Below are 18,477 nucleotides of genomic sequence, written 5' to 3'. Positions count from 1 at the left end.
TCTCTGAATCTTGTCACAGCTCCAAGACAGAAATCCAAAGTCTGTGCCTTGTTTAGAGCACTGAAGGATGCACTTGCAAGTCTATGCAGTCTATGACATGACAATCTGTGCATCTTTTATCCTTCCGCACTGAATGCCTTTATCACATGAATAATGTTAGTCTTGGAGTCTCTTTTAAAGATCCCGTATATTGTCTCATTTTTTTAAAGTAGATGAGATTTTGAGGCTTGAATTAATCAGGGTTCAGTGATTAGGCCACCATGGTCCCTGTGATCTACATTACATTCAAGTTATTGGAAACAGTATGAGTCTCAATCAAAAAATCCATGTAGTAATAAAAAAAATGTGGGGGTTTTGCACTTAAAAATCAATACTAATTGTGCTATTTCAAAGAATGTATCGTAAACACAAATGACTTTTGAAGACTTTTCCAGTTTTATAGCTACAGCAAAGAGACTTTTTAAAACTGGGAGTCAATATATTGTGGTATATGTTTCAGATGGATCCATCTTCACGTCATATAAAGGACTGCTGGTCAGAGAATGGATGTCTGCCCCGGCGTCTCTTGGTAAGACTTTGAGAATGGTAATATTTCTAAGACTATTACTTAAAAACATAAAAAAAAATCTTGCCCCAGATGAAATTTTAAAACATGACAAACTAGAGACTTTTGTCAGAACTATGGCACACTCCTAGTAATTAGGGCTGTTGTGGCTGATTCTGGTTACTCAGTGCTCTCAGTTACTCACTGTCCGAAAGAATGTGGTTCTTTAGGAAGCCTGTGCTCTTTCAATGCTCTCAAGTCATGTTTGCAAACTTCCAAAAGTCCATATCTCCAGAGTGAGAGGGACTAGATTTCCCTGCCTGTAGTGAAATTGTAGGCAGCCATTAATTTCACTTAACCTTCCCTCTATTTTAAATTCTCTCACCATATGGAAGACGAGCCACCCTTTAACATAACCTGATTTGGTTCTCTTTATAGTTAGCCAAATATTTTCCTCCATGTTTAATGAAAGAGGAATGAGGCACTTAAAGCAAAAGGAGACTGTGGAATGTTTATCAAATACAGTAAGCTGAGGCAAAAAAAGGTTTTCTATTCTGAAAGAAGCCCTAAATGGCAGCACATAGAGAAGCTGATCAACAGTCAAGTTCCAACACTAAGTAAAGCAACTTAGGTTGCTCTGACTTGAACATCACCAAGGGCTGTGATGGGCATAGAGCTTTCCTGAAGCCTGAACTGGACAGGCTGTGCTTTAAGAAACAAAAACAAGGTTTTACTTTGCTACTCAAGTTTTTTGAGTGAAAAAGGACTATACTTTTAAACTAAGTGATTAAAAACCTAGTAACCTATATTTATACCGCTTTAGGTTACTTCTAGCCTTCTAACAACCTTTGAACTCGTGTTTTCCATCTGCTCAAAGCAAAGATGTGATGTACATAAGTTTCAGCAGCTCCCTGGAGATCATTTTTATACATACATTGAAAAGATAGCTCTCTTTGAAAGTTTGCATTAACCGGAAGAAGTATCCTTGTTTTCAACGAGTAATGTTAAGATCCTTTCACTTTATCTGGCTGAAAATGTAAATGACTACTTTGCTATTTTCCACAATGGAACTCAAAACCTTGAATCATGAGAACAATAACATTAGGAGGGACCAGTAAGGTCCCAATATAAAGCTTAGGTTAAAAAAAATGATGTTTTTATTAAGTAAATTAACTATCATTTATTATACCTAAAGAAAAAAAAAATTAAATGTCTACCTCTCATTTAATAGTTGTACTGGTTTCTATTTTTCTATCACTGTCTGCTCTAATGTTTCTTGACTTTACTCACCTGTTTAGAACCTGGAGTTTCTCTTGAAGAATTAAGGTTAGAATCTTACCTGTATTGGAAAGCATGGGTTTTGTTTCTCACAAGTCATCTGACACTCCATCCCACTTAGGAAGGTGGTTCTACTTGTGCTCTGGGGTGTGAATGCAATGTCATGGTCTATGTACTGTCCCCATACCATAATGATATCAGAATACAGGTTGTCTTCAGTAACAGCCTCATTAGATGCATGAATAATTTTTCTTGTCACTTCACGAACCTGAGAAGAGAACTAATATACCTTGAGTGCCAAACAGTTTTTACTTCTCACAAAACGATAAAACACTAAAAAGTAGGGGGAACAGAATAGGGGGAACAAGTAGTGATAAAAACTATCTTCCCCCTCCCCAACTTAATATTGTACAGTGCTTCTAATGGTTTGCCTAAAACCAAAACAAGACGAAAAACCCAACAGCAATATAAAATCCAATCTCTATCAGGCTCTTATTTCTGTTCAGAAGCTGAGACCAAGGTGCCACAAGCAGTTTCAAAGATTTCACTCAGTTTCAGCTGAGTTTTTCTATATGCTTGCCAGTGAGCAGTGTATCTTTGATCTGTTTCTTTCCAGAGAATTTTGGGCACCACACATTTATTTTAAACTGTGTAAAAGTTTTCTTTCTATTTATTCTGGTTGTTCCTCCTTAAACAAAAGAATTTTCTGGGAAATCTCAAATCACTGGTGATACTCAGAAGGTCTGAGTTTTTCTGTACATAAACAAAAGAGCATATGCAGGGCAGGAGAAGAAGTAGGTTACAAAAACATGGTAGCTGAAAGTTCAGCTTCCTTTTCCCAGATAGGGAGAAGCCAAAAGATATTTCTGTTGCAGTTCTGTGCAAGATACACAGAGATACAGATTCTCTGAGGAGGAGCACATGGAGATATCTCTGCTACATATGTCCAGCCTAACCACCCATTTTGTCCAAGCAAAACCATCATGGCAAAATCAACACCCAGTTTGTGGAGATGTTGAGGGTATCATTATTCACAGATTCCTTCCTCATGCTGCAAAACATTCCCTGGCAAATAACAGCTGCCTTGGAAGTTATGCAACTGAAAGGGCAGCACATAAAATAGACTCACAGAGCCTTTAATAAATATAAGTGATATATAATGAATGTATAAGGCAGGTTCAGTTAAACAGAATTGGTAAAAACAACAGGCAACATGGAACTTGTTAGGAATATCAGGATTTATATTGAAATAGTTGAGAGCAAGCTACCTACAGCTCATCAGGAATTCAAATCTTTAGATCAGTATTTTAATACCTTTGGTGGCCACAAAGCACAAACTTTTTTGTGAAGTTAGTAAAATTTTCTTATCACTGTTTTGCTTTGCAGTAATCCTCACACTTATCTATCACTTTCACAATATTTTCACATTTCTTTTAAAAGGACAAAGTTCGATAGCTAAAAGTACAAAAAAAGAACAATCATGTAAATGAGAAAAAACATTTATGACATTATTTTTACCCTATCTTACTCCAAAACAAAGCAGAGAACCTTGCTGATGCTGAGACATTGATGATCAGATTTGGTACAGTTATATAATCTTTTTTGAGAGTGTTTTACTTTACAAACATACCCTGATGAATCTAGAAAAAGCAGTTTGTACTATCTACTGGAAATTTGCCTGTGTAAATGTCAGATTTTCATCTCTGAGAGTTAAATTGTGCAGCTTAGAGACAATGTTATTTAATTAATAACATGAGTTGCAGGTGACATTAACACTAAATTCTCTTGCTTATCCTTATTAAACATACAGTGGTTAAAATAACAAGACTTTGAGTCCATTAAAAGTCAGGTTTCAAAGCAATGATGACAAATCACAAATTGTAAATCCAGCCCAAATCATTGTACACTGCACTGGGGAATTTTTCACCCAGTCTTCTGTACAAATATTTTTTTCAAACTTTCCTCTATGATAGGTCTGCTATTTTTTAAGTACATGAGGTGCTAAAATCCATCAATATTGCTATACTTTCTAAGCTCAGTAAGTTGGACTAGCAAAAAAAATAAAGTTATGATTTGACAGCAATACTTGTTCAGTTAAGGCTTGCTAGCCTATGGGGAATGGCACACATGCACGAACCTACGCACATACTAGCACATCTATGTGCTTTATATCTGTTTAGTTAATACCAACCAACATTCTTTTCCTCCCCCTGCCACTTCCCTGAATAAAGGTGCCCTTATTAAAGCAAAGAATCATAAAATTGCTGGAACGTCTAGGGTGGAAGGAAACTCTGGAGACTATAATGTGCAACTTGACATTGAAAGCAGGGATCAGGTTATTGAGAGCCCCACCAAGATAGATTTTGGGTACTTCCCATGAAGGATATGCCAGAAGTTCTCTAGGCTGGAATCCATATTCAAACAAAAACCTATTCCATCGTTTAATTGTGCTCACAACAAATTTGATTTCTTGTTTCAAGACAAAATTTTCTCTGGAGCAACTTGTGACCATTGCCTCTTGCCGTGGCAGCATGAATCCTTGTAGACTTCCCTCTTCTCTACAATTTCATAATGAGAAGGTCAAAATTAGGTCCACTCAGCACCTTTTCTCTACCTGAGCAATCATCACCCTTTGTCTGCTGACTGCCTGGTGCCTGCCAGGCCCAGGCATTTGGCTGGCTCCTGCCCTGTCTGCTCTCCACTACAGCACTTTTTGGAGTATTGGGCTGCCCCTCAGGACAGTCAGTGCCCCCTGCATTGCTCCATGGGCTTACCCCAGCCAGGGAACCTCTCACCATGTGGCTGAACTTAGGCTTTAGCAAAGCCACTGGCTTCTTAACTGAGATCCACAGATACTTCTGAAGTATTTTACAGAGATACTTCATTTACTGATGCAAATGGAGGTCTGTGGTGGCAGGTATGATAATAAACCGGTGTGTTTCAAGTGATCTTGAGGTACACTTCCTAACCGAGGGTAGCTGGAGTCCATTGTATTGGACCCTGGGATCCCATCCTCGAGGCTGGCTGAGGCCATCTTCATAGGCTGCTGGAAGCCACCTAGCCAAAGCTGTGTTGGATGCTCCCCATCTAGGATGTTCCCTATGAAAAGTAAGACAAAACAAACAATCCCCCAAAAGCAACAGCAGCAGCAGAACCTCTGAATAGATTCTGAATCTGACATATATATATGTATATACATGTATATATAAAATTTTCTATGTTATATTTGTATTATATTTATGTTTTGAATATAAGACCTGACCATAAAAATATAATAATAAAATTATATGAAATAATCATCAGATGGAGAGAAATATGCCATTACAATAAGATTGATGTAGCAATCTTTGAAAGGGCATAAAATACTTGTCTTCATGTATGCCAACATTAATTTTACTCGAAAAGAAAATAATAAAAATTAAAATTGCTAATGAATTATTACTGTTTTACTCATGTTTATAACCTAAGTTGGTTATTTTTTGTATTTCTTTTAATACTTGCTGTGCAGGTGAGTTCCTGGTAGTGTCCTCACTGCCCGTAAAGTCAGATATACTCTCAAGGGCCTTTGCTAGCAACTTTAAAAAGATGTTTGTTTAGAGTAAGGGTGAGGAAATCAAAACTTAGAAAAATATGAAAAAACCCTAGAGTACAGGTGAAGAAAGCCTTAATGAAAAATGGACACCAGTCATAGAGAAGAAATCATTTAGCAAGAACAAAGAAGCTAGGGCTGAGGAGATGGGACCTGAATCCAGTGACAAAGCTCCCTGTGGTTGAAAGTATACCAGTTTCTTGGGTCCCTTCTTGAGAAGGCCTTTGCAAAGGCCCAGGCACTGAACCATGCTAAGTTGCCAGCATTAACTGCAGTGTATGTTTTTTCACAACTTGCTTTTCTCTGAATGTCACCTGCCTGAGCACAGCTTGGCATCATTGCATAACAGTTTGTCATCCCACAGCCTGCCTAGCTGGAAGGGGGAAGGGAAGTAAAAGAGTGTAGACAAATGAGTGAAAGTAAGAAGGTGGCAAGAATCAGGTCATACTTAATTTGAGGGTCAGCAAATGATTCTTGGTGATTTCTATTTAGTAGCATAGTCAGTGAACCTTGGGTTTGACCCAATTAATTTTCCCTCTATCATGAATATTAGAAATTTTAGGATTTGTTTTTGTTTGATTGTTTTTCAACATGTTCCGTTCAATATATTTCATAATTGCTAAATATATATCAACATCAAAAAGAATAAATTTTTTTTTTGCAATGCACTCAGTTGACTAAAATTGTAAAGTAAGCCACAAAAAAACAGAAATATTTCTGGAGTGTTGGTAGAAATACAGTGTTAAAACATACATTTACATGTCTATCAGTATGCTAAGCAATTATTACATTAATATTTCATTGATCTCCACCACACTGAAGAGACTCAATTTGCCAAGCTATATGGTGCAGTAATACACTTAATTATCCACAATAATTCACACTTGAAGGTTGAAGTATGCTTTAATAAAGAATTCAAATTAGTTACAGTTGATTTGCCTTTATTGAAATTGCATAAAATACTGCACATAGTGTAGTGCTATTTCACTCAATTAAAAATAATGAATTGTTAATGTAGCAGCTTAACCAGTGATTTTTCTCCTGATTGCTTTTGTATTTTAGCAGATCACTGGAATGTTACTTTAGTAAAACCCCTCTCACATGCCTTTTTATTATTGCATTAAACACTTTAATGTCTTGGAATCTTGTTTGAGTTAAAAAGGCAGCTGAAATATGAGATTTTGCTACCATACAGCTTTATAAAGTACTCAAATTTGATTACTATATATGATGTTTATGGAAAGTGGGAGTTTTCATTTACTTGTGGAATACTGGAATTCCGCTATTTCGATTTTGCCTTGGCTGCCTGAAAAGCAACCAGGAGTCTTAAGCTGCCATTCACTATCCAGATGTTTATCTTTTGAATTTTATGTTAATGTTCTGCCTAGTTTCAAGTAGATGGAATGAATGCCATATGGCAACTTAATAATTGGAGTTTACGATGTTTTACATTGTGCTGAGCTTTCATGTGTGTAACTTCTGGAAACATGGGACACTTATGGAAAATAAGCCTGCTGCTAATTGAACACTTAGCTTGCACTGAGTTGAAGTAGTTAACTCAAAGGAAACAGCTCAATTCCTTCTCATGGAAGTCAAGAGATTCAGTCAGGATTGCTCATTTTTTCCACTACGTGAGCCACACTCCCTCCTAACTCTGCTGGTACTGGACCTCCAGACTGAGCATCTGGTCCTTACCTGAGAGAATGGTTAATTAAACAACAATGAAACAGAAATGCTGCAGATAAAACTGCTCCCAGGTGCCTTAAATATTAGGTGTACAAAAAGTAAGCTGGTTATCTAACAACATGTCCATCAAGCCAGAAAGTCAGACAGTTCTTGGGTGCCATCCTGTCATTCCATTCGACTTCTCACTATAAGGAACAGACAAGGATGCAGCTTTGCAGTAGACATATAACTACCTCTGAAAGCCAACATTAGGTGAAGCTAGTTGTACTGTGAGAGTCCATTTATTTAGTACCTGTAATTCCTTCACCCATGAATTCCTCTCATTCTACTAGACACTAAAAAAATACACAGATCCATGCTAGCTAGTTGGGATTGAAAACTGGGAAAAATAGCTCATTGAAGTTTCCTTCTGTTCCTTATTCTTAATTTTAAAATAATGCAATTTTATTTTTCTTGTTTAGGCAGAGAGGAAATTAGAATCTGTTAATATCTCTTACTAGTAAAAGTGGATAATAACTGCTGGGAATGTCTGATGTTATGTTGATATTCTCCATAGAAAGTCATGTTTATGCTATTCTAGTACACCTTTGTTCTAGGAAGTGCACACTAAAACAAAGCAATCTCAGTGCTGTGGAAAAAATCCTTTGTAATTGATCTGATTTGCCCTAAATGTGCAAACAGAGCTAGCGGAACATCTGTAAAGCATTTCCTTGCTCACTTCTAAACAGATTAAAAAAGATTTTTCTTGTGGACAAACAATGTATTTCACTATAAATTTTGTTTCTAAATTTCACTCATGATATGCAGAATTTACTGATCTACGGTACAGCTACATATTCAAACAGAGTGAGCAAAAGTACATATGCAACATAGGTCTCGATATATTTTCTGCCTGAAAGTGGATGCTGTAAAGCAAGGAAAATCACAGAGTAGTATTTCATTTAATGTCTGAAGTCTTTGAAGCTGGCTTACATAACAGAATTTGTTATTTGCATTACAGTGTAATGGGCTTTTTAAGCTAATGTATTTCAGTAGAACTAGTGGTATTTCAAGGGGCTCACAAAGTTTTAGACTCAGTTAAAATCTGATCCACAGGTTTCAAAGCCTTTGGTTTTGGAGGGTTTTTTGTGGCCTTACACTTTTTACAGAAATTTAGAGCAAAGAGTCTAAAATACCACAAAATATGAGTGGTGGGTTTAAGTCCTGATGTGGTGCAAGCATAAAAATATACAAAGTAGAACGGAGTGACTACAGACCAGGCCCAGTGAATCATATTTACCCTACCCAGCTTTAGATACCAGACTGAAATGCCTGTACACATCCTAGTATTGTCAGTCACTGAGGAGGAAAAGGTCTCTTGCCTTACCTATAACAGAGTGCTTCTCTCCATCTCTAGGGAGGAAAGACTACACGCCTGTAAATTAAGAGCTTCAGCCAAGTGTCTATGTTCAGTTGCATGAATCTTGGCCAAAGTATTCAAGCCCTGATGGAGTTGTCAGTGCAAATATTGTACTAGCTTCTAGTTCAGATTCCAAGCAACTCTGAACGTGCCTGGGGGAAATTATGGATATCCACATAGTTAGATTTATAACACTGATGTATATCAGATTGTGTCCTTTCAGCAAAGAGTCTGTCAGGCATGTTCAAATGACTTGTGATGTAACAAAACAGATTAATCTCATAAAAATAGACTCACTGAATAATGAAACTGCAGAATTGTACTGCTCTTTATTCACCACATTGCAGAGGACCTTACCCTGTACAATGAGAATGGCCTTCCATTGTCATCTCTGTAGCACTTCACTTGTAAACTTACAGTCCACCTTTCAGTTTGTGACCTTAGGTCTATGTATCCAGAGGCAATACTTGTATTTGAGTACAAATATTGTTTACCCTGGTACTCAAAAGGGCTCTCATTCTCAGTTTTACACCCATTGCATTGGAAGGTTCTGAAGAGACAGGCACATCTATTACGTTGGTTTTTGCAGGAAACAATTGTCAAATAGATTAGGCAACAAGTAGATATTCATAAAAAATAGCCACTAGGCATATACAAAGAGATATGTAAAATTATAAAAATAGCATCTAGAATTTTTAGATTCATGCTTACTGTCCTGGGTTGAAGTATATTCTATCACCATCTTCATGAACTGTTGAAACCAGGTGAGGCAGTGCTCCCTGCCTCCTCCACTCTGGATTATCTTCCGTTAATGGGCCCATCAGCACCTTTGCTACACAGCTCACAGATAACCCCCTCCTGGACTATCTCCTGTTAATGGGCCCATCAGGCCTTATCACATGACTCACCATCCCATTGTGAGATGCTCCGCCCAGAGGGAGGAACCAAGCATTCCAGCCTGGATATAAGCTGAGACTCTGAACACCAGAGGGGCGCTTACCCACTGGATTCCCAGAGGACCTGAGCTACCGGACCTTTCTACAGGATCACTGCTTCAGGAAGACCACCTCATCTGGACTGCTTCCATCACTCTGCTCAAGTTGTATTCTGACTCTGTCAGTGGTCTTTTGTATTATTGCATCTATTTTATTTTACTTTCTTTCCTTTCTTCCTATTAAATTGTATCTCTGACTTGGAGCCTCTCATTTGTTTTGCTTTCAAACCACTACACTTGCCAACTGTTAGAGTTGTGGGAAAATACAAACATAGTTCTCCTTGGGAAGTATTATTGTTTTCCTGCTTTATATAATTTTATCCAATTCAATAAAAAAAATAAATGCTGGGTTAGAATTTAGTTTTCTTTTTATACAGAAGAAGGCATCTACTAAATCAGTTCTCCCTAAATATAAAGTTCCTCACATAATCCTAGAATCTTTGAGAGGGAAACCCTCTTTATAAAAGGTAGTGCAGCCAAGCTTAAATGATGAGTTCTTCCTCCAGAAACTTCCACAAGCACCTCATTTACAGACAGGTTGATGCCAAAGTTAACTGATTAACATCAGTCACCCTTCACCAATTTCCTCTGAAAAAGTAAACACAGCTTCTTGGGTTTTAAGAATGAGAAAGAAGGATTTTTCAGGACACATTTTTTATCATACATACCTGTTATTGCAGGCACCAGTGATGAGTCGATATTTATTAGCTAAGCAATTATTTGGACATTTTGGTGGCAACATATAAGGCAGGCATCCAGAAATATTAGCAATCATAGTGAGCAGATCGGCTGATAAATGATCTGAAAGGAAGAACCCAGACAAGCAATTTGTCTATTGGATTTAGCAGCTAGAGTAGAAAAGGCATTGTTTTCAGCTGTATCTACAGAATTCTCCCTCTTCCTTAGAAAGAGCACTTAGTGAGAAGTGCTGCAAGAGGCTTTGTCAGGGACTTAGAGGAAGAGCTGGTTTTATTAGCTGTTGCATAGAGAATGGGAAGAAAGAGGTCCAGCAATAGTTGAGAACTGAGGTTGACCTGCTTGCTGCTTCCTTCTTTTCCAGTGTTCTAATCCTTTGCTGGCCTGGTCCCTGTGTTTACAACAAAGGTGTAAAAAATGCCATTCAAGAACAAAAGTGTATGCCAAGGAGGAAAAATGTGGGACTGAAAAGATGCAGAAATTTAAGGACTCTGCAGCTGACTATAGAATTCAGTGTTCAGTGGAAGAGAATCCAGAATTATTATCTGGAATTTGGAAGCTAGGTAAAATCAAATCCCTTTATATCAGTAGACAGCATGCTATAAATATATTTTTTGACACAATCCAAGATGGGTCTCCCAGTGAGTGTCTGATGATGAGGGACAAAGCCACACCATTGTGTAAGCTGCAGAGAGCTGGCACCTATTCTCACCTCTGCAGGTATTGAAATATGGATGGCCAGCTGGAAGTGGATGTATGCCTGAAACAGGAGCAACCTGGTCTAGAGGAAGGTGATGCTGCCCATGGCAGGAAGCTGTAACTAGGGAGTCTCTAAGTTCATTCCAGCCCGAACTTTTCTATGATTCGATGAATATCCTTCCTTAACTCAGAGAACCCTTGACAGCCAAAGTGACTACAACCATCACATGCTGCAAGATGAGGGTAGAGGTAACATACCTTGCCCTTGTCTCCCCACTGGCTAATGCATATCACCCAGTCCCAATATCTATTTGTTCTGCCTATTCAACTCTGAAGTAAGCTGCTTTAATCCATTGTTCAAACAAAAATATTAAGTCACAAAAACATACAACAAAAGTTCAAGAACCAAAACAGCTCAAAAAACATTCTGCTGAGCAGTTAGATCCTGTATGAGGCAGTAGTGAGAACAGAGAGAGAATAGGTTGTTAGACTGGCTACATAATCTTGTCATTATTTAACTTGTATCAAATTTGTGGATAGAGCTGTACTTCTATGTTGGTTCAGGTTCAAAATTATACTCAGAGCCTATCTCCCCAGATATCTGGGCTGCCTGGGCTGCCTAGAGACTCACATGTTTTCTTAAAAGTAGATTTAATTCTTTAATTCGTGTAAAACTATTCTGTTGTTGCACATAGACTGTACAGAGTCTATTCACATTCTTCTAATGTTGTTTCAACTCTGAAAATTAACAAGAGCTTTGTGCACTTCTCCAGCAGTTTAGAAATTCAATTTCTTTTGAAATCGCAGAGCACAAAAATAATTGTATCTATGTGTATATATATAAATATATGCACAAACATATCGATAGAGATGTATTTTTAGTTCTACAAATATCCCATTATTTTAGTAAGCCAGATATTTCTGCAAGGAAATAAAATAGTGACTGTGGAGCTTTATGTTTGTCTACAGCACTCTAATGCTTCTAGATCTTGGAAAAAAATACTAAGACAGAAGACTCCATGTAAGGGACAGAATTAAATTATGGGGGGAAAAAAAGTCAATGTTTTTGGTATTTTGAGTCTTCCAGACACCAGACAGACATCTTGAAATTTATCTCTAATTAACAGCAAGTATTTTTCTTAGACAACATTGAACTTTCTGGACTATCTCTCTTTCTTTCCCTATCTAATATGACACACCCCCCCCCCCCCCCCCAGTTAAAGTGGAAATAAATGTGTGAAAGCAATGCCTTATAAAATTAGTTTTTGAAATAAGAACTTTTTTTTTTTTTTTTTTAAAGAGGGATATGCATATGTTGAGAGGACGTTTGCTTGAAAATTCCAGTGCCATAGTGTGATAGAAGATCAAGCTGTAAACCCAAACTTCTGGTGAAGATAGATATTTCACTGTAAACAAGAAACTTGCACCACAGGATTTGCAGGCTGTTTTACAGGCAATACAGATACACAGTCGTGAGTTCACAGGATGCCAATATTGAAGTACTGCTCTCCTCAGCTATAAGAACACCACCCACATGCCAGCAAAGAAAAATGTAAACCTGAGGTGCTTTCAAGAACAAAAGAAAGTGCAAAATAAAAAAAAGTGAACTTAACCAAACTTTAATCTAAAAGACAGCATTCAACAAATCAATAGGGTGGTTTGCCAATGTCAATATACTGTATTTACCAGTTGGATGCAATGAACGTTTGTGCTTCTGGCAAACTTTTTGTTTCAGCACCTGAATAGACATTTCCATTCGTTCAGCTGCTTGGGAAATATCGTGACTCTCTTGTTCCGGAAATTTTGAGAAAGCCAGCAGCAAAGTAGGTGTTGCTATTCCCCTTCCTTGGATCATTCTATAATTGAGATAAATACAGAAGATTTTGCAATTTTTAGAACTTTTTTATAACAATAAACCTGGATATTTTGTAAGTTTATGGTATTTTAGCTATTAAGGTATATTTTGATCCAAGTGTACACTGGGAAAGCAAAGAGTAAGGCTATTTTGTGACCTTGATTTGCAAGGAAAATTCTAAAAGAGAAACTGTGCTTCTGTTGGACACCCACAACAATAGTTCATTTTGTGGGAAGGCTTTAGGATGAGAAAGAAATTATTGGGGTGAGCAGAGCCTCCAGCACTAAGTGGAAGACCTTGTGCAGGATAGTCACAAAAGAGGTCTCCCAACTCACTCCTGTGAGTAGATTTGCTTTCATGTAACATTTAATACCCAAGACCATCCTCAATCATCAATGGGACTTCTGAGCACCAATTCTCTTTAAAGTCTATATATCCACATACACAGTATTTCAAAGGAATCTTAATAGTCATGTCTGGGGTAAGTGGTCTCAGTTCTATTCCTAATAAAATTTCAATTCCTAGTTGAAACAATCATTGTTAAGCATTTATCTTCAGCATCTCTTAGCATTTATCATGGTTAAGATATCGACCAAATAATTGCCACAATATCCTGTGATACAGATAAGTATCAGTCTCTCCATCTATTACATGAGGCTGTTGAGCCACTGAAAGCTTGAGACTTATGTTTTTAAATTTTAAATGCCTTAGGATTGTCACCAAAATACTAACACTAAAAACCGAGAGTGACCTCAGTCTCTACATACAGAGGGGCAACCGCTCTTGACAAGATCTCTCCGTACAAACAGTAAAGAGCCACAGAGGTCTGCAAATCATGACTCATTTTCAAATCACAGGGATAAGTCTTTAGGAAAATCTAAGCAAAAATGTGGGATTTTACCCTCTGAAACTTAGTTGATGTGCTCCAAATTTTGGAGAGAAATTAATTTTGTGTTGCACAGGAATCTAGTCAGAAAATTTTTGAAAGAGCTTATTCTCATACTATAAGAGAAGCACAAAGGAGTTTTCCCCAAATTTGTTACCTATCCACAGTGCAAGATAAATGTTTTATTTCCTTTCCCTTATCTTTTTTTACATCTGTTGTAGATGGAAGGGGAAATATGAAATTCACTTTTACAGTCCAATTTAAGGCAACAGCATTTGGCTCCTGATGCCATAGTAGTTGTCGCTGTCTCATTGGCAAAACCATAATTAATGCTCAAAAATAGGACCATGAAAGTATGATTTTTAAGCCACGTGTTAATGGAATTTGTTGCACTATTTAGTTCAGAAAAACATCCATCTTTATTTTTGTGTTTCTTATTTTGTCTCATATTTTAAGAGAGCAACTTATATGATGATAATGTACAAGGTCATATTGGATCAGCTAATCAGTGACATAATCATAGAATGGTTTGGGTTGGAAGGAACATTAGAGATCCCCTAGTTCCAACACCCTTGCCATGGGCAGGGTCACCTTCCTCTAGACCAGATCCCTCAAAGGTAATGGGAGCAGTGATTTTGTGATTATATGGGTTCTCAAAGAAACAGAAAGATTGACATCAAACTCTTTTGTTATGAAAGTTTTTTTCCTGAATACATTCTACACTTTTTTTTTTTTTACCTTTTAATTTCATTGCGCGCAGCATAATCCACCAGACTAGAACCCTTCTGGATAGCCTTAGTAATGCAGTTATCTTCAATTTGTTCTCAACAGGGAAAAAAACAAAATGAAAAAAGAAAGATGTTAATAAATAGCATATTTATTAAAATATTTACAATTAGAAAATATACAAGTTTCTAATATTAAGGTACAAATTTTGCCTTTTAAAAACACTTCCACCAATTTTTTATTCCTGAAGTTAATACTGTGGCTTCTGAGCTTTCTAAAAGGTAAGGTAGGGGTGGTAAATAAATTCTTCTGTAATTTATAAAACTTGGGGATTTAGATTTCCTAGCTTGAAATATAAATCCAGTAATGGACATGTTATATAGGACCAAACATAATAGGTCCAGCTGAAACATGTGTTCTCTGTATGCAGCTGTATTCCTTAGGCTTCATATGTATTTATCATCAAACCATCCTTGGATCGACAGGACAAACCTGACCCTCTCTCTCAGGTAATATGAGCTGGTCTGAGCCACATGAAGAGTTTAAGTCCATATTCAAGCGAAATTAAGACCTGGGACTGGGCCAAGGCATGAAAGCCCTATTCTTGTTTCTTTACCTATGTTTGATGGAAAGATAGATATGAACATAATAATTCTTCAAATGTGCTATTTTGCATAATACTATTATGAGGCTTAGCTTATCCCTCTTTTGCGTACATGTTGTTTTATAATAAAAGAACTGGTTGTGTTTAAAGTCCAACTGCTTTATTTCCATCTGAATTTTGTGGGATGGCCCATTTTTTTCTTAGAAAACAAGTCATAAAAAGTAATATCATTCATTTATGTACAATTGTTCACCATTTATATACAGTGTAATTTTAGGGGAACATGTTTTTTCTGTAGTCTATACCGTGCAATTTCTATCATCTAATTTTTGAATATTTTTTTAATTTTTGAGGGCACTCAGCTCAAGGAAGAGAAATGTATGATGAGGAGTAATCTCTCCTAGGGTAAATTATATGCTACTAAAGTTTTCAGTATCTAAGTATAGCAGTAGCTATTTCTCTTTTTCACCTATGCATAATAAAATATTCAGATTATTCATTTGGTGTTATCATTTGGATTCCACTACTTCTGAAAACCTTTTTGAGTCTGCGTCAAAAAAAAAAGTTTGATTTTTATAGGCCATACAATAAGTAAGTCTTTTAGAGTTCAATATAGCATATTTTTAAATTACTTTTAGACGGCTTGACTCTGAGAAATATAATGTATTTGAAGTACTGCTCATCGTGTGACATTGATTCTGACGCTGATATAAAAGAGAATAGTCACTTGCTAAACTTAAATTCCACTGTCTCTCTTCCTTTTCTACTAAGAAGTATGAATTTGGTACCAATACAGTGTCTTCAAAAATGTGGTTTTTGAGTAGCAAACATTACCTTGTACTGTCTCATCAGACCAATAACACTCACTATGGAAGAATCACATTTCATCTCTTCTATTTTTATAGACCATGTACATTTTTGTAAATTGGTGCCTTCCTGTGCCTTAGGGAAGGATATGAAAAGGAGGGAGAGGGATTTCTCATATGACAGGATGAGAGGCAATGGTTTTAAACTGACAGAGGGCAGGCTTAGATTAGATTTTAGGAAGAAATTTTTTACTCTGAGGGTGGTGAGACATTGGAATTGGTTGCCCAGAAAAGTTGTGGGTACATCATTCCTGGAACTGTTAAGGCCAGATTGGGTGAGGCCCTGAGCAACCTGGTCTGGTGAATAGCATCCGTACACATGGCAGAGAGTGTGGACCTGAATTGTCTTTAGGATCACTTCCAACCTAAACCATTCTATTTTTCTTGGATTCATTTGTATTAGTTAACATATAGCACAATGTGGTAGTTTTAGACCACATCTTTCAAAACAATTTGTATGGAAGCTCAAAGTAAAGAATCCAGTATGGAGAGAAAACCTGATCTCCTATTTTGAAGTGATGGTACAGAAAAGATTTCTCATAAGAAGCAATAACTTGGGAATTTTTTTTTAATTTAAATTGTTTTGCATATAATTTTATTTTATTTGTGATTCTACACTAACTTCAGGTTAGGAAAACTTTCCTAGAGAATCATATCACCATCCCTTATGAATCATGTATACAGCTATATAAGAGACTGTGGTTTGAAATCCTGTTTCTTTGCTATCTCTGCCCTAATTTCATGTAAAATCAGTTTCTCCAGATTTCTTTTAAAATTCAGTCTAGTAACTGCTACACTTCTAGTTTATTAGATTTAGCTGATTTAAATTGAGCAGATGCAAATGATGGTAAAAGTGACATATTTTTTTGGGCATAAGGAATACATCAATCTGAGATGCTCTAAAATCCACAGGGTGCCAGCAGCCAACAGATCCATAGGAGAGAAGCACCCTTGTGGGACAGCCAGGAGGGTGCCAGGTAGGACATCCTATGGCAACTATGGCCACTAGGCCAGGATGATTAGCAGATGGAGAAAGAAATCCAGCAGTCATGTTTGGCAATGTGTCATCTGACATATGAATGCTACTAAGAAAGTAGAATCACTCCTAGTCAAAGAAGTGATTGAAATACATTACACATACAAAGTTTTACCTACTGAGTTTATGAAACTACAATTTAAAAGAAAACCTCCATGGAATAATTCTCAGAAAAGCCAGATAGTGTATTTTGCACACCAAAGAGATTGAGCTACACTGCTATTGCTAAACTGTCTGCAATGTCAGTGTATTTTCAGCTTAACAGTCAACATTAGAAACTAACAAGTACTTTTACTGTTACTTACCAAAGATGGTGGATTTCCCTATTTGAAGGAAAGAAAAGAAAACAGCTGTGAAGGCTACAGCTGCTGAAAATCCCAAAATAATGAAAACTTTCATCTGCAAGAAAGAAGAGATAACGGTTGAAAAAATATATACCTTCATCTTCTAATTATAAACCAGACTATAAATAATTTTCTGTATATGGCAAATTTTACTTTAAAATTAGATTTCCAGCCATGTTCTGACTATATTTTTGAAGTTCAAAGCAACTCACTTTCTCATTTTCCCTTCCTTATTTATTACTTTTCTTTTACATTTTGAGAAGCTTCTAGCATGATACAGGTAACTATTTTATAACATAATACATTCTCACAATATCAGCATCACTGAGCCTATATATGAGAAATTCATCAATATTTTACCCTCATTCATTTTGAACTTCTCTGTGCACTACACTGATTTGATTGTAAATTAGTGATTGCACATAAGATAATGAATTGGCCAAACTAAAAACAATTAATCAGACCCTAACCTATGCTCCTATCCTTAGACAACTGTGGTATCAGAACAGCACAGTGAATATGCTCACTCAGCTGACGTGAGCTGCATTCTCCATTTCAGTACTGGCACTCTGGCAGTTCACAGCAGTGCAAATATATAAACTCTCCAAGAGGTAACATTTTTCACATGCACTATGTCGACTGGAAATTGAAAGATTTGAAATATTTTTTAGCTCCATTTCCTATCAAAATTTTTTTAAAAAATCAAATCTGAAAATTCAGAGCGACTATATTGCCCATAGAAATTCAATGTTAACACACCCCTTCCTTTTACATTTCATGAGTTAATATGATTAATTTCTTCTGAAAAATGGCAAGCAAAAGTTTTATTGTCTGACCTTTTGTCTGCTGAGGAGATTATCTTCCACAGTTCTGTACTTTATCGATGGCAGTAACTGTTCTGAATTATGAAAGCCAAGTACTTTCCAGGGGCCCAGTTTATGCTATCAGCTTTATGCACCAGTACTCACTCAAGATTTAGCAGTGCAAATTATTTCAAAATCTTTTTGGCCACAGTTATCTTCCCACAAAGCTGAAACTGACGTTAATACTTGACTTGGTGGGTTTTTGGTTTTTTTTGTTTTGTTTTGTTTTGTTTGGTTTTTTTTTGTTTTGTTTTGTTTTGTTTTTGTTTTTGTTTTTGTTTTGTTTTTGGTTTTTTTTTTTTTTTTTTTTTTTTTTTTTTTCTGCTGGGAACCAAAAGAAAACTGTGTAGTCAGTTCTTACATCAGAATTATTTCCCTGAAAATGAGAAGGAAAATAAGTTCATATTAAATA

General features: G+C 36.6%; 1 protein-coding gene across 1 annotated transcript in view; it reads right to left on the bottom strand.

The window, feature by feature from the left end:
• The window catches only part of TPO (thyroid peroxidase), a 37,469-nt gene extending 20,212 nt beyond the window's left edge, over positions 1–17,257 (bottom strand). Inside the window, exons 1-6 of the mRNA XM_066180556.1 lie at positions 17,164–17,257; positions 14,365–14,449; positions 12,572–12,741; positions 10,159–10,291; positions 4,792–4,921; positions 1,884–2,090 (exon numbers count right to left, since the gene is read on the bottom strand). Coding sequence (XP_066036653.1) covers positions 1,884–2,090; positions 4,792–4,921; positions 10,159–10,291; positions 12,572–12,741; positions 14,365–14,449; positions 17,164–17,257 — 819 coding nt within the window. The remainder of the gene's footprint in view (positions 1–1,883; positions 2,091–4,791; positions 4,922–10,158; positions 10,292–12,571; positions 12,742–14,364; positions 14,450–17,163) is intronic.
• Between the last annotated feature and the right edge of the window lie 1,220 nt (positions 17,258–18,477).

The sequence above is a fragment of the Chamaea fasciata genome, unplaced genomic scaffold, assembly GCF_029207755.1.
Source record: "Chamaea fasciata isolate MVZ Bird 193981 ecotype frontalis unplaced genomic scaffold, bChaFas1.0.hap1 SCAF_3, whole genome shotgun sequence".
NCBI lineage: Eukaryota > Metazoa > Chordata > Aves > Passeriformes > Sylviidae > Chamaea > Chamaea fasciata.
Note: the sequence above shows the minus strand (reverse complement) of the source record. Positions and strands in the feature narration are given on the sequence as shown.